At 36.7% G+C, this 16045-nt stretch overlaps 2 protein-coding genes and 1 long non-coding RNA gene across 5 annotated transcripts; 1 reads left to right on the top strand and 2 right to left on the bottom strand.

The window, feature by feature from the left end:
- Positions 1-1018: 1018 nt before the first annotated feature.
- Positions 1019-3987, bottom strand: LOC132315825 (senescence-associated carboxylesterase 101-like). 2 transcript variants are annotated; one of them, XM_059814238.1, is made up of 4 exons: positions 3904-3987; positions 3426-3801; positions 2121-2654; positions 1019-1977 (listed from the first exon to the last, which is right to left on the bottom strand). In XM_059814238.1, the coding sequence occupies exons 1-4, from the start codon at positions 3918-3920 to the stop codon at positions 1183-1185; spliced, it is 1722 nt and encodes a 573-aa protein (XP_059670221.1). In that variant the 5' UTR covers positions 3921-3987; the 3' UTR covers positions 1019-1182. The 2 variants fall into 2 exon arrangements, with proteins under 2 accessions (XP_059670221.1, XP_059670222.1); XM_059814239.1 differs by having other exon boundaries at positions 1019-1974.
- A 4137-nt stretch (positions 3988-8124) lies between these two features.
- On the top strand, positions 8125-9108 carry LOC132315824 (uncharacterized). The gene is made up of 2 exons (XR_009483857.1): positions 8125-8609; positions 8785-9108. It is a non-coding gene; the product is annotated as an uncharacterized LOC132315824 (long non-coding RNA).
- A 770-nt stretch (positions 9109-9878) lies between these two features.
- LOC132315823 (senescence-associated carboxylesterase 101-like) lies at positions 9879-13207 on the bottom strand. 2 transcript variants are annotated; one of them, XM_059814236.1, is made up of 4 exons: positions 12950-13207; positions 12440-12821; positions 11259-11813; positions 9879-11012 (listed from the first exon to the last, which is right to left on the bottom strand). In XM_059814236.1, exons 1-4 carry the CDS (start codon positions 12967-12969, stop codon positions 10197-10199), a joined length of 1773 nt encoding a protein of 590 aa, XP_059670219.1. In that variant the 5' UTR covers positions 12970-13207; the 3' UTR covers positions 9879-10196. The 2 variants fall into 2 exon arrangements, with proteins under 2 accessions (XP_059670219.1, XP_059670218.1); XM_059814235.1 differs by having other exon boundaries at positions 9879-11018; positions 12950-13206.
- Between the last annotated feature and the right edge of the window lie 2838 nt (positions 13208-16045).

The following is a 16045-nucleotide window of genomic DNA, read 5'->3' as shown; positions in this document are numbered from 1 at the left end:
GGGCTCTTAAATGTAATCAAGGTGATCTTGCTTGGGAGGTGTTGCCATCTTGACTTTTAACATCTCTTGAGGTAGATCTTCCTTCTATTTCCTTTAAGATTTTTTTATTTTAATGGCTTTTGAAAAAAAAAAATAAATAAATAAATAGATTAAAAGCATTAAGATAATTTGACATGACTTTTGAACCTAACCTGGACCCTGGTTTTGGACAAAAAAAGTACTACCTGAAGCTAATAATGTTTCAACATCATGATAGAAACAGTGATCCTCATATCATTGAGCTTATATTTACAAATGTTTTGGAGAACCAAAGATATACGATAATAATTTGCACAAGTAACTTCTAAATTACTAAACACACTCTAGTCACGTGGTGATCTCTTCTACCTCTCAAGTGGTAGTGGTATTTGGGCGAGTTTTTATATTAAAAAAAAGAGTTAAAAAAACATCTAAATTACTAAGTAGGAATGACTATTGCAGTCAAGTCCATTATATCTAAACTAACGCTCGAGTTGAGTTTAGAAATGAAGTGTGAATTCAGTCTAACATTTCTAGTGAAAGCTTAGGTCAATTGAATAGTTAAACCAGTTTCAAGTTCTGTTTCAAGCATATTTGAAAAACAGTCGCAAAAAAAATCTTGATAAGCAAGTCATGCTTGCTCATCTTAATGAGTTCATTCATAAACACCTATTCATGATCTGTCTTTATTAGTCAACAAAACAATTTTAGAAAAGTTTGGAAGCATGGACAAGTCAATGAAAACCAAAGATCAAATGATCTTTTGAGCTGTAGACTTCTTTTGTGTGTGTATGTGTTTTCTGCTCATATTTTTAGACCTGATCAAGAAACATAAAAGTAGGCATTTATATATGAATTATAATTGATAAACATTGAGAGAAATGCTGGAAAAAGGCAATTCTTCTCATGTCAATGAACAAATGAAGATGTCATTGATTAAACAAAAGTATGTGTCCAACATAAATTCAAATTGATAAAGAAAGGTGAATAGAGAATTAAGTAGGCAAGAAAAGAAAGAAATCTAGTTTTTTTTTTTTTTTATTCAAGTGGAAAAACATTCAAGTACAGAGCAATTGCCAAAGCCAAGTCCATAAACATGTAGTACAAAAACTGGATTCACACAAGCTTAACTATTTAGGCTTATGCATCAGAAGAACCCCAACACTAAACATATTGTTTATATCTGCCACTCCTAATGAAATCAATGAGTTCTGAATTATATGAAGTTCCCATTATCACCTCATATTCCCTCCACCATCTCATGAAGCTGCTCTGCTCCAAGAAAACCTCAGTGGATACCTCAAAATTGTTTATCAAATTCATCGCGTAGCGATCAAACTCAATCAACTTCACCTTCGAGGATTCCTTATCTGCCTCACTGGTTTCTCTAGCCTGCAGCAATTTGCATGAAATCATAGCCTCCTCAACATGTGCCCAAAAGCAAGAATCATCAGTAAGACTGGAAGCTGCAGTTCTCACACTTGCACTGTTTCGAGGGGCATCATTAAGCCACTTCTCCAAGAAGACATAATGTTCAGATCTTCCTTGAGTTTTGTAGTCCCTTTGACCTTTCCTATAGTAATCAGCTATGTCAAGTGGTTCAACCATCCTTCTATAGGCTGTTCCTGCATAGAGCCACCGAGTACGAAAGGATGCTCCCTCCTTCTGGGGCAACTTATCTGCCTCTTCAACCATAGTCTTCCAGTAAAGGGTGAGTCTTCTGTGGTGCATCACAATAGTTCCCCGGCTTTGGTCCAACACGTTCTTGTAACTATCGTAGTAGCCTCTATTACCTGTGCTGACCTTCTTGTACCATTCAAGGTACGCCATGTCTATTTTCCTGTCATTTAGTTTTTTGTTGGGATCAAAAGCAGATCTCTTCTGAATTATAAGATTCTTTGTTCTTTCTTCAATTTTTGTTATGGGAGCGTTGATGTCACTAGCTGCCCATTGCGGCTGCTATTTGGAAAAATGAGGTGTTAGAGATATCAGAAAGGACACAAAAAGTTTAAACATAACAAATTCTGCTTCAACATGAGAGAATGCCATTATTTTGATGATATCCAAAGAGAATGAATCAAATAGAAATAGGATAGAATTACCTGTGAGGTCTTAATACCAATTGCTTCTAGTTGTGTGATAATTCCTCCGCGAAGAGTACTTGACATGCCAGTCAGACCTGAACTCCCCTTACAGATTGCCTTCGATTTGAGGCATTCCAAAATCCTAGTATAGTTGTTAGGATCTTGATTTCCAACACCATCCGACCTCATTGCCACTAGCAATTCCGAAACTGATTCAGGTTCCTCAAAACAGGCACAGCCGGATTCAGAACACAAGAGAAATGTACCAAATGGCTGGTAACCTCCATTTTGGGAAGTTGAGACAAAAAGTTTGGGGATCGGATCACAGTTGGAGGCTACATGCAGAAAACAAGAAGTCCAAGTTGGGCGTTCGAGTATAGCTTGTTGGAAGCCATAGTCCCCAACAAGGGGTGATCCAAAAGTGATGCAAAGGGGGCGCTTGATGGCCTTCCCCTTTGGAGAAATGCTTTCAAGCAGCCATAAGGTGAAGAGGGAGGCAATGGATCCCCCTATAGAGTGTCCTGTGATAATTATCGGAGTGGTAACGTCAAGCTGCATAAAAGATGCAAACATACCTCAAAATTAGTATCTGGCATTCCTAATTTTCCAGGTTCTATCAATCTGATTTGAACGGTGAACATGAAACAAATGTTTCCTAAATGCAAATTGAGTTCCTGTTTTGGTGACACCCATTGGGCTGCAACTATTTCAATGCAAAAGTGTCTAATTGTCATCATTTGTTTTGTGGTACGAGAGTCACCAATGTTGACTATGAGGCTACAGTGAATCCCAATATCCGTTGGGGTTTGGATTTGCTCATTATGAAACTAATATTCCATGAACCCAAAGAAATGATATGTAGTCTTAATCTTGATGCTAAAATAATCATCATACTTGTGATACACACACAAACCATTGTTTTGAAGAATTTGATGAAATCTTCCAAAGGGTAATTGATTATGCATTCATTTTTGAGTCATACCTGTGATCAGAATCTCTCTCTCTCTCTCTCACACAGTATTGTTTATGCAAGAACTGAAATGAGCTGCAAACATCTATTAACTGCATAGTTTTATAGAATTTGATGAAAGCATTCATTGGGTAACTGATTATGCATTCATTTTAAACCTTGGAAGTTAGTTACTGTACTGGTGTCCTACTGTAAGGTCAACTGCCAAGTATGACTTGTTTGGATAACCAGAAATTGGGGTTTCCTTTCAGTTTGACCACAGTAACAACATTTCATGATCTATTCTTTCTCAAATTGTCCAATTATCACAACTGCCATAACTAACATAACAGAGAGAAGTTGAGAAGTGTTACCAGCTGGTTTTTCAGGTGAAAGAGATCATCGTAGCGAGATCGAAGAAGGGAAATTGCAGCTTTGTGAATGGAGAAGGCTTGGTTGCTTTTGGTTCTGAGAAAATCAAAGCAAGGAAAAGCCTCTCTTCTAAGAGTTTCTGATGAAATTAGTTCTCTGCCATCTCTTTCAAGATGTTGTACAGTACAGGTAGGTGAAGAGCCAAAAACCACAATAGTACCAAGTAATGGATGTGTATAAACACTGTATTTAACAGAGGGAGGTAAGTTTGGATCACTTTGATTGTTGTCCCTATCAAGCTCCAAATTTTTTATCCATGATTGTTGGAACAGATCTGAGCTCACCACCACATTTGCAAATTCTATTCCACTGCTGAAGCTGCAACCCAAAAAAAAAAAAAATGATAATTAGTCTTGTTTAGTAAATTTTCATAACTTAGTTATAAACCAAAATAAAAGGGAGTATGAGATTGCCACACACAAGGAAAATTGATTCATCTTCTCTGTTTGGTTAGGTCTGCTTCAGAACTCAGCAACAAGACATAGACAAGTGGACAATAAAAAGAGAATTGAGTTTCATTTTTCTTGTAATTTAGGTAAAGAATAAATTGATTGGGCCCACCAAGAATAAAAAAAAAGAAAAGAGAAAGACTTTGATTTAGTCAGTCAATGAGGATTAAATTTTCATTACTGCCTGCTGGGAAGCTTCACAAAAGTAATTTTCATTACTGCCTACTGGAAAGCTCCGCAATGACAAGGATGGCCCATCACTTATACTAGCGTGAGACAGACTTGATCAATTTCTTTTTCACTAAAGTCTAATTTAATTTACACCCACCACTTAATAAACAAAGTTGCCACACACTAATTTCAACTTAATTCAAATTAGTAATTTAATAAATATCATCAGCTACTAAACGATTTTTTTTTTCTTTCTTTTTTTCCCGAAAAAATAAATACTTGAAAAAACCAAGCCATATTCTAGAGTTGATGCTCTACATGATAAAATATTAGCACAATAACATTGTCACTGTTTTTGGTGGGTGTGATGCCTTATGTTCCATCCATAATTTTAAATCTGAACTTATTACAGAGTAATTTCTATGCAATGATCAAGTCCATACAGATTCATTAATTTTAAATTTCGATGCTTTTAACATCTTTGTCCCTAAATTTAAATAAAGGAAAAGACTTGGAATAGTGAGTCCAATGCAGAACAAATTTAAATTATAGGGAAGATTCCCATGCATGACTAGGATGACCATGACTTTTGGACTGAAGTATGAGAGTGAATTGCTTTTTCACCAATTTTTTCTAGGGTTTTTGTTAGTCAATTGCTATTTTAAAAGGTTATCATCAAAGCTGGAGTGAACACAATTGTTTACAAGCAAGAGGAAGACCAGTAAAGGTTATATTCTAGACCTGGGTCCAAAATTTTCCACAAGTATGGACATTAATTTTTATGTAGGAAAAATTTTAAACAACAAGAAATGTAATAAAAAATAAATAAATAAAAATTTATAAACATTAATTTGCAGTTTTGTACAAAATCTGGAGGGACCTTTGTGTCATTTAATATTAGATTTGTTTAAGCAGGAAAAAAAAAAAAAAAAAAGTAAATGTCCTTTTCTCTTCATCTACCTTTTTTTTTTTTTTAATTTTTTTTTTTTTTTTTTTTTTTAGTGTAGTGCTTATCTTGAGCCTCTCAAGTGCAATATTATATTGGTATAAGATAGATGGTGAGAAATGAAGATGTCATTGATGGTTCAAGATTATGTGTGCCAAGTGTTTCCTTTACCTCCATAGCATCTAATATAAATTTAAATTGATAAAAATAAGAGAGAAGATACGTAACAAAAGTGACCTTTTGTGACAAAAATTTTACTGACAAAATTAATTTCGTTGCTAAATTATACTTTTTTTCAAACAAAGAATAGGAATTTGAAAAAATCAAATAATTTTAGAGAGAGAACCAGATTATAATACTTTTTTACTGGTTTCTCAGTTAGGAGGCTAGTGTAGTAATTATATTGAGAGACCCAAAAAGAAGTTAACATAAAAATAGTAATTAATTATTGAGAAAGAAAATACACGCGTCAATTACTAAACTAACGACTGAGATTTCACAGTCGTGAATGCAACTGTGATTAGCACCCCTCATTATAAGGTTGGTCACTAATTGTTTGTTGGGAAAAGAAATCACACTCCCACGGTTCTTGCAATGGCGCTTGGGACGTCGTTTTGGTAGGTATTAGTGACTAAATTTATTTGGTCCCTATCTCATTCGTTATCCTTGCGTCATATGACTTTATACATTATGAGTTAAATTTTATGAAATGATCTCGTAAAGTCTTTTTTTTTTTTTTGAAGGCAACCACAACAAAGAAATAGAAAAATCAACACAAATCCCCTAGCAAAGCTTCTCCAACATAAGCAGGAACCGAGGACCATACAGGCTCAAAAAAATTGGAAAGAAAAGACCATCTACATATTTCATGAGCCACCCTATTACAGTGTCGTGGAACCCAATTCAACGAAAAATCTTCTCTATGCTGAAGAAGAACCTTGATATCGCGAACAATAGTGGCCAAAGCTTCTTCTGATGAGCACAACTTCATAATTGTTTGACAATCCCCTTCAAAAATAATTTTAGGCTAGCCCCATTGTAAACAAACTTGTATTGTCGCTCGGAATGAAAGACCTTCAGCTACCACTGGTGAAGAAACATCTTGAAATAGCCAAGAGCCCAAACTAAGAACACGCCCTTCATGATTTCTAGCAACATAGCCACCCCCACATGATTTTGAAGAAGAACTGAAAGTTGCATCAACATTAACTTTAACAAAATCATTAGGAGGAAAACTCCACTGAGGACTTTGAAGCGGAGCATGATGAGGAGCAATGGATAACAATTTATTTTGTCTCTGGACTTCAGAAAATTCATGTTAGTCAAAAACGGCCTTTTCAACCAGAGTTTGAGGATCCACCATTTTGGACGAGAAAATGAAGTTGTTTATGTTTTTCCACAAATGCCAGCAAATGTATGCTGCTAGACTTGCGCATTCCATATAACAATCATCATTCTTCCATAGTTCAACTAAGGCAAGCCATCTCATCTGCCAAATTGTCGAATTGGACTTTGAAAAATCCAACCGCAAAGGGCTTAATTTCCATACCCTTTGAGCAAAATTGCAGTAACACAAAAGATGGTCCACTGTTTCCTTTGCTATCCCACATATCTTACACATAACCTCTGTTTTAATTTTTCTTTTTTTCAAGTTGTAATTGACGGCAATTTTTTCGTGGACACATTGCCATATAAAGAACTGCACCTTCCTGGTAGTTTACAAATGCCAAATCTCTTTCCAATTTTTTTCCAACTGAGATGAATAGCTACAACCCTCCCCTGGTGGTGCAAAAGAATTTGATATTTTCAACACATCTAAGGCTAAAAAATAAGCACTTTTAACTGAAAATTTTCCATCAGCTGTTAATCCCCAAATCTTTGTGTCCTGAGCATCTTCAAAAGAGATGGGAATTTGGAGAATTCTTTCACCGTCAAGAGGGGTGAATGAATTTAAAACCAAATCTCGCTTCCAACGTCTAGTGTGTCCGTCCATAAGATCTCCCACCAATTGAATATCATTACCAGATGGAAGGGATGACACGTTAAAATTCTTTTTCCCTGGTAACGAAGATTTTTCCACACATTAACTAATTTACCATTTCCAATCCGCCATTTCATACCCTTCTTAATCACTTCTTTTGTAGCTGCCAAACTTCTCCATAACCATGAACACCCAGCATTACATGGAGAGTTGATAAAATTGCAATTGCGAAAATATCTCTCTTTGAAGGTCTTAAAAAGCATGGAATCGTCACCCACTTCAAGACGCCAAGCCAATTTCGCAAGCAATGCAACATTAAAAGCTTCTAGGTCACGAAATCCCAATCTACCCTCTTTTTTATGCTCACATAATTTCTGCCAACTGACCCAATGAATCTTATTGGAATCGATCTTGCCTCCCCACCAAAATTTCTTCATCTTACTTTTCAGAAAATCGAGAGTTGAGAGAGGAATCTTAAAGCACTGCATAGAACAATTAGGGAGAGCAAAGAAGACCGATTTCAGGAGAGTTTCACGCCTTGCTTTAGACATATATTCCCCTTTAAGAGATTTAGCTTTTGTAGAGACCTTTTCTTTCAAGTAATTAAAAGTATCATTTTTAGATTTCCCAATAATTGAAGGGAGGCCCAGATAACTATTGATCCAATCGACATTTCGAATTCCCAAGATCCTTCTAAGATTGTCTCTTGTGTCTAAGGGTGTGTCAGAACTAAAGAAAAGGTTAGATTTGTCAAAGTTGACCAATTGGCCTGTTAATAGACCATATTTTGTGAGAATGTCCTTCAACGACTCTGCTTGCGATGGAATGGCTTGACAAAACAAAATGGCATCATCGGCAAAAAGCAAATGAGAAATAGCAGAGCAACCACTTCCTAAGCTGCACCCTTGAATTTGTTTTTCCCTTTTTGCTTCTTGTAAAAGAAGAGACAACCCTTCCGTGCAAAACAAAAACAAGTATGGAGAAATTGGATCACCTTGCCTTAAGCCTCTAGATGGTTGAAAAACAATCCCACACTCCTCATTTATCTTCAAAGAGTATGAGACTGAACTGATACATTCCCCAATAATCTTCATCCACTGATCTGCAAAGCCCATTTTGTTCATCATACAACATAAAAAGTTCCATTCAACACGATCATATGCTTTTGCCATATTAAGTTTTAGAGTTAGAAAATTAAATTTCATTTTCTTAGTTTTAAGAGCATGCAACAGCTCATGAGGAATGGCAATATTATCGTAAAGTCTAATAACCTAAATTATACAAAGTGGGGGCCTGAAAACGATAATTAAGTCATAAAAATTTTGAACTAGGAATCGCATCAAGCCTTGTTAAAAAAAGTTGTGTGACTAATCACTCCAACCCCCAAAATTTCCCCTATTTCCCCACCGTGCGCCCAATTCTCACACGATTTTTAAACTTGAATGCCAATACTCAATGGAGAGAGAGAGAGAGAGAGAGAGGACCTGCTACCGATCGCACCGTCGCCGGCAGTTCATCTGGACCATATCACTTTGTCACCGATCAAAACATTATCGTCACCACGACAATAAAAATAAAGGTATGGAATTTTGTGTCGTGGAATATTTAGAGCATCCAATGGAATTTAGAAATTAGGGCTTTGGGTTATATATTTTTTCGAAGCGATCAATTTTTCTCAAACCCTAACTATTGGGTTATATAGATTTTCCAAACAATCACTTTCTCTCAAACCCTAACTCTCTCTTTTTCAGCAGACCTTTCAATAACCCTTATGTTGGGTCTTCGATCAACCGTTGGAGATACTGAGTTTTTTTTGGTGCAATTATTTGTTTCTCCTTCTGGTGTCATATCTTGAGTCTGTAATGATATATATATTTTTTTAATTGACATTTTTTGTTTTTTATTAGTGATATATTAGAAATAGAAGCTGTTATTTTTGAATTTTCAAATACACTCGTTCTTTGACTGTCAGAATTGTGAATTTTTTTGTGTGTGAAATTGACAGAGCTTTTCTTCTCACATTGTGATACATTAGAAATAGAAGCTTTTGCTTTCTAAATGCTCAAGTATACTAGTTATTTGACTGTGGCTCTATTTTGTTAGAGAATGAATTTAAATATATTTCTACAACAAAATTAATTGAATTTAATGGAACTTTAAGAACCTTGTTGGAAACCTGGGTACTCCTATTGTTAGTTCTCTCATGAAAACACATTTTTTAAGTAGACTATAGGGAGTATACTGTCTTTAAAAATTAAGTTCTACTCTCTATACTCTATAGGGAGTCTACATTTGTATGTAATTAATGTAATATTATGTACAAATTTTCTGGACTCTCTAAAGAACAGCTGAAGATAAATACATCCAACTATTAAAGAAAAATCAAATTATTAGGATACTATATGATTAGAATTTAGCCTTTACTCACATAAAATTAATTGTCGGACCTCTCTATCATTACTCAAAAATAGATAAATAACAAATAAAACAAAAGGAGAATAGAGAACTAAGGAGACAATTAAGAAAAGAAATGTACTTGTTTTTTTATTTAATTGGGAAAATATTCAAGTACAGGGCAATTGGCACAGCCAAGTCCATAAACATATAATAGTAGAATACAAGATTCACACAAGCATAACTAGTTAGGTTTATGCATCAGAAGAGCTCCCAACACTAAACATATTGTTTATGTTTGCGATTCCTCATGAAATGAATGAGTTCTGAATTATATTCAGTTCCCATTATCTTATCATACTCCTCCCACCATTGCATGAAGCTGCTCCACTCCAAGAAAATCTCAGTGGATACCCCAAAATTGTTTATCAAATTCATCACGTAGCGATCAAACTCCTTCAACTTCTCCCTTGAGGATTCTTTATCTGCCGGACTGGTTTCTCTTGCCTGGAATTACTTGCATGAAAGAATAGCCTCCTCAACATGTGCCCAAAAGCAAGAATCCTCAGTAAGACTGCAAGCTGCTTTTCTCACACTTGCATTGTTTCATTGAACTTCTGGTTTAGTATCATCTACTCGTTTTTTATTTAATTGGGAAAATATTCAAGCACAGGGCAATTGGCACAGCCAAGTCCATAAACATATAATAGTAGAACACAAGATTCACACAAGCATAACTAGTTAGGTTTTTGCGTTAGAAGAGCTTCCAACACTAAACATATTGTTTATGTTTGCGATTCCTCATGAAATGAATGAGTTCTGAATTATATTCAGTTCCCATTATCTTATCATACTCCTCCCACCATTGCATGAAGCTGCTCCGCTCCAAGAAAATCTCAGTGGATACCCCAAAATTGTTTATCAAATTCATCGCGTAGCGATCAAACTCCTTCAACTTCTCCCTTGAGGATTCTTTATCTGCCGGACTGGTTTCTCTAGCCTGGAATGACTTGCATGAAAGAATAGCCTCCTCAACATGTGCCCAAAAGCAAGAATCCTCAGTAAGACTGCAAGCTGCTTTTCTCACACTTGCATTGTTTCGTTGAACTTCTGGTTTAGTATCATCATTCAGCCACTGCTCTAACAAGACATAATGTGCAGATCTTCCTTGAGTTATGTAGTCCCTTTTACCTTTCCCATAGTAATCAGCTATGTCAAGCGGTTCAACCATCCTTCTATAGTTTGTTCCTGCATAGAGCCAGCGCGTAACAAAGGATGCTCCCTCCTTCTGGTTCTGGGGCATCTTATCTGCCTCTTCAACCATTTTCTTCCAGTAAATGGTGAGTTTTTTATGGAAAACGATCATATGTTCCCGGCTTTCGTCCCTCAAGTTCTTCTCTTTGTAACTATTGTAGTAGCCTCTATTACCTGTATTTTCCTTCTTGTACCGTTCAATTCTGGCCATGTCTATTTTTCTATTATTCAGTTTTTTGTTGGGATCAACAGCAGCCTTCTTCTGATCTACAAGATGTTTTGTTCTTTCTTCAACTTTCGTTATGAGGGCATTGATTTCACTGTTCCCCAAATGCTGCAGCTATGATTTGAAAAAATGACGTGAGAAACAAGTAAAACATCATCAAAGGACACAAAATTTTAAACATTACAAATTTTGCATCTACATGCTTCAGCTTTGATGAGTGTTCTGAAAGAATGCCATTATTTTGATGAGTCTAAATAATGCTTTCTGAGATTTTCTTCTTATTATTTATACCTTGAGACGGGTTAAACACAATATCTTAAAAGAATGAATCAAATAGAAATAGGATTGAGTTACCTGTGAGACGTTCTTAATTCCTATTGCATCTAGCTGTGTGACAATTCCTCCTCGAAGAGTATTAAGCAGGCCAGTCAGCACTGAACTTCCCTTACAGATTGCCTTCCACTTGAGGCATTCCAAAATCCTTGTATAGTGGTTAGGATCTTGATTTCCAACACTAGCCGATCTCATTGCCACTAGCAATTCTGAAACTGATTCAGGTTCCTCAAAACAGGCACAGCCGGATTCAGAACACAAGAGAAATGTACCAAATGGCTGGTAACTTCCATTTTGGGAAGTTGAGACGGAAAGTTTGGGGATCGGATCACAGTTAGGGGCTACATGCAGAAAACAAGAAGTCCAAGTTGGGCGTTTGAGTATAGCTTGTTGGAAGCCATAGTCACCAATAAGGGGTGAGCCGAAAGTGATACAAAGGGGGCGTTTGGCTTTCGGGGGAATGCTTTCAAGCAGAAATAAGGTGAAGAGGGAGGCAATGGATCCCCCTATAGAGTGTCCTGTGATCATTATACTCGTGGACGTGTTGGTCATAATGTCATGCCGCATAATGTCAAGCTGGAAACACACACACACACACACACCCCCCTCAAGATTAGTTTCTGGCATTCCGACTTTTCCAGGTTCTATCAATTTCTAATTTGAATGGTTAACATGAAACATTTGTGTCTTAAATGAAAATTGATTTCCTGTTTTGGTGACACCCATTGGGCTGCAAATATTTCAATGCAAAGGTGTCTAATTGTCATCAGTTGTTTTGTGGTACAAATGCCGCCAATGTTGACTATGAGGCTACAATGAATCCCAATATCAGTTGGGGTTTGGATTTGCTCATTATGAAACTAATATTCCATGAACTAGAAATTATATGTAATGTCAATCTTGATACTAATATATTCATGCTTGTGATCAGAAGGCCAGTCTCCCCCAACACACAGATACACACCCCCCATTGTTTATGCAAGAACTGCAATGAGCTGCAAACATCTATTCTACTGAATTGTTTTGTAGAATTTGATAAAGGCAACCAAAAGGGTAATTGATTATGCATTCGAGTCATACCACAGGATCAGAATGGCAAACACAACACACACACATTTTCATATGGTCTAATCTTTCTCAAATTGGTCAATTATCACAAACTGCCATAACTAACATAACAAATAGAAGTTGAGAAGTGTTACCAGCCTTTTTTTCAGGTCAGAGAGCTCATTGTACCGAGATCGAAAAAGGGAAATTGCATCTTTGTGAATGGAGAAGGCCTGGTTGCTTTTGGTCCTGAGAAAATCAAAGCAAGGAAAAGAATCTCTTCTAAGAGTTTCCGATGAAATTAGTTCTCTGCCTACTCCTTCAAAATGTTGTACGGTACAAGTGGGTGAAGTTCCAAAAGCTACAATAGTACCAAAGAGTTGATGTGTATAATCTCTGTACTTAAGAGAGGGAAGCAAATTTGGATCACTTTGATTGTTGTCCCCGTTAAGTTTCAATTTTTCATTTTCATTCCATGATTGTTGGAGGAGATCTGAGCTCACTACAAAATTTGCTGACTCTATTCCACTGCTGAACCTGCAACCAAAAAGTGAAAAAAAAAAAAATGGAATTTAGACATGATAATTATCTGTCTTGTTTGATAAATTTACATAGCTTAGTTATATAAAAAACAAAATAAAAGAAAGCATGAGATTGTTACAGACAAGGAAAATTGATTCATCATCTCTGTTTGGTTAGGTCTTCTTGAGAACTCGGCAAGAAGAGATGGACAATAAAGAGAATGAGTTTCATTTCCTTGTAATTTAGGTATATAATAAAATGATTTGCCCACAAGAATTAAACAAAGAGAAAGACTTTGTTTTAGTCAGTCAATGAAGAATAAATTTGGAAAAAAAAACAAAGAAAGAAAAAAGATGAAGAAAGAAGAATAGATTTTCATTACTGGGGGCTTCACAAGTAATTTTCATTACCGTCTACTCGGAACTTTCACGGTGCTAGAGATGGCCCATGGCTTGGACCAGTGTAGGACAGTGATTTGAATATTTTTAACAAAATTTAAAAATATTGATGGAATTCTATGCAATGACCAAACGCTGTCTGTCCGTACAGATTACTTTGTTTTTACTAGTTAGTTTAATTCGACACGACTTCTTAAGCATTCCAAAATATCTGTTTGTTGGTATATTCTTCCCTCCGTGTTTCAACCGCAATCGTCAGAATCATAGTTTGGTGACCCCAAAAAAAGTGCAATTTATTTATGTTTTGTCTTCGGTCATTATTGTGGCTTCAAAACTCTTGTTTCACCGGATTTTGATCCAAATTTTTTTAACCATTTTTTGTCTTACGGTTTCTATTCGATTTCAAGTCTCTGTTATATCCGGTAAGAAAGGTTCGTTTTCTTAAAATACTAAAAACCCAAAATAGGTAAGAGTATGATACACAAAAAGAATATATTGGGATTAAGGTTAATGACACCGTAAATCTCTTTTTTTCCTTCAAATATTTTCAGCTATCTTTAGTGTGTTCACGGGCTATATAATCCGAAAGCTATATAATCCGAAACCACTGTGGTGTGCGTTTTTCATTTATATAATTACTTGATTGATTGCACTTTGCCCATTTGTAACAAGTTTAAATTGCTTTTTAGTATTTCTTTCGGCCTATAAAATTTTTAATTCAAAAAATATATATAAAATATTGTAAAATATATTGTTTGAAAAAAGAAAGTGAATAATTATTTTAAGAAAAATAAAAAAATAAAATATGGCAATTTTTTTTTTTTTTTTTTGAAACAGATGAAATATGTTTTGGGTTACTGTTTTTGGGTTTTATGCATCTGTAACTTCAACTTTTGATGCTGGTGATATTTTTGTCCCTAAATCTAAATAAAGAAAAAGACTTGCAATAGTGAGTCGATGTGGAATAAATTTAAATTACAGGGAAGAATACAACGACATGACTTGGAATATGAAGATGCAAAGATTTTTTTATCTTTATTTTGACAGAATCTTGTTACATTTCCAATAATGAAAAATCCATCCCCCTATTTCATTCTCTTCACTGCCCTTTTATAGGCAACTACCAGTGCTGTTGGTCTATCTCTTTTGGGCCTTCTTTCCAATGGGCTCGGTCATCTTTAGTGGATCCTCCAAGCTCGGCCCATTCCATGGTGCTTTTGTATGGGTTATACTTCAATTGTTTGCCCTGATCCCAGGCCAGCGAACTATAACCGGCCCATATCACTTATTGTATCCTCAACTGCCCCCATAATTACTCCCTAATAATTAGGGGGTAATTATTAGAGGCTGCTAATCATGACTTGACGGCTCGAGAAGATCGCATGGGAGAATGGACGGTTAGATTTGGGGGTCGGTGCTTCGAGATTCAAAAAACTCCTCGCTTCCCTGACTCCTTGGCCCTCGGGCCCACCTTGTCTTTATAAGCCTCATAGATATTCCATCGATTCTCTTTACCGTCTCCATCTCACTTTTTCATTGCTCGAATCTTCTCCGGCGATTTCTTACAAAAGCTCATTTTTCCAGCGACCTTGCAGTACTCCTTGACGTTCTCACACTCTGAGGTTAGTTTCATTTGCCTTTTTCTTTCGGAAGACCTCTTTTTCTTCCTTAAAATCCTCGTTCATTCTCACCATGACTGTAGATCTAGATATTCTTCGCATGAGACTTCACCTTCCTGACGATATACAAATTAGAAATTGCCCTAAAGAGATGAATATTAGAACCGGTGCTGGCCTTCTTCCCGGCGAGGTTCAGTTTTCACATCTTCATCTTAACCTCCTTAGGTTCCCTTCTTTTGCTACATTTTTAATAAACTGAAACTTTCCCCTTTGCAAGTAAACCCAAACTTCCTTAAGATTTTATCTGTTACGTTGCTTCTGATCCGTGACAGAGGTCTAGATCTGGACCTCGTAAATCTTCTCCTCTGTTACAAGGTTAGCAAAATCAGAATTGATGAACCGTTTTACCACTTCTACCCCATTGAGAAGAGGTCCATTTGCAAAGATAAGATCAAATCTGAGAAAGGTTGGAGGAAAAATATAATCGGGGTTAGGGGAGCCTGGTTTTCTCCAGCTGTAGAGGATTTCCCTATCCCGAGCGCTTTTGGAGAGTGCTCTGTCTCTTCTTATAAAAAATACAAAACCCATAAGAGTGACTGTCCTTGCGAGATTTGCATTCCTTGCTTTTGTACTTTCTTGTGCCGTTCCTTAGGTATTCCTTGTGATGATTTGAGTTACGGTGTGTGCAGGGATAGGGATAACTACGTGAAGCAGACGTTCTGACTGACATTCCCTCCTGCTCGGACCTCCTTACTTCAGACAACCTCCTTGCTCTCTCAGCTCTCGGCAAGACAACGAGTCAACTCCAGATCCCTTCATTTGGCAGGAGGAAAACTGCCCCCAGGCCCGTTGTTGCCCCTGCAGCAACTTTTTCTCCGGCTTCAGTATCTTCCTCCGCCACCATTTCTGATTCCACTCATTCCACCGATCCGATCGTGATGGCTATTGACCCGATCTCCAACACAACGACTGCTAGTCCGAACGTGACCCCCTCTGTCAGCAACCTTCCCAGCTCTACTACTTCTTCCGCACGGGAAAAGACAAGAGGAAAAAGGCATCAGCTTGACAGTGCCCTGAGCCTCGATGACGTTCCTTTGTCATAGAGGGTTAGGCCTTCTGGGCCGAATGTGTCCGTGCAACCTCTAACCAGGCCTCCTCTAACTAGGCCTCTTACCCCTTCTGGGCATGTCTCTGCCTCAGGAATTGTACCATGGAACCTTCG

This window comes from Cornus florida, unplaced genomic scaffold (genome assembly GCF_030987335.1).
Source record: "Cornus florida cultivar Cherokee Brave unplaced genomic scaffold, ASM3098733v1 CherokeeBrave_3.0.0_Hap2_Chr07, whole genome shotgun sequence".
NCBI lineage: Eukaryota > Viridiplantae > Streptophyta > Magnoliopsida > Cornales > Cornaceae > Cornus > Cornus florida.
This window is presented reverse-complemented; position numbering and strand designations above follow the sequence as displayed.

Excerpts from the sequence above, each read along its gene's own strand:
- LOC132315825 (XM_059814238.1), bottom strand. Across the intron at positions 2,655-3,425 it reads TTCACCTGAAAAACCAGCTG|CTTGACGTTACCACTCCGAT; the intron begins GTAACACTTCTC and ends TCTTTTATGCAG. Across the intron at positions 1,978-2,120 it reads TTGGTATTAAGACCTCACAG|CAGCCGCAATGGGCAGCTAG; the intron begins GTAATTCTATCC and ends TTTTCCAAATAG.
- LOC132315823 (XM_059814235.1), bottom strand. The coding sequence starts at position 12,969 with ATGATGAATCAATTTTCCTT. Across the intron at positions 12,822-12,949 it reads ATGATGAATCAATTTTCCTT|GTTCAGCAGTGGAATAGAGT; the intron begins GTCTGTAACAAT and ends TTTTGGTTGCAG. Across the intron at positions 11,814-12,439 it reads CTGACCTGAAAAAAAGGCTG|CTTGACATTATGCGGCATGA; the intron begins GTAACACTTCTC and ends GTGTGTTTCCAG.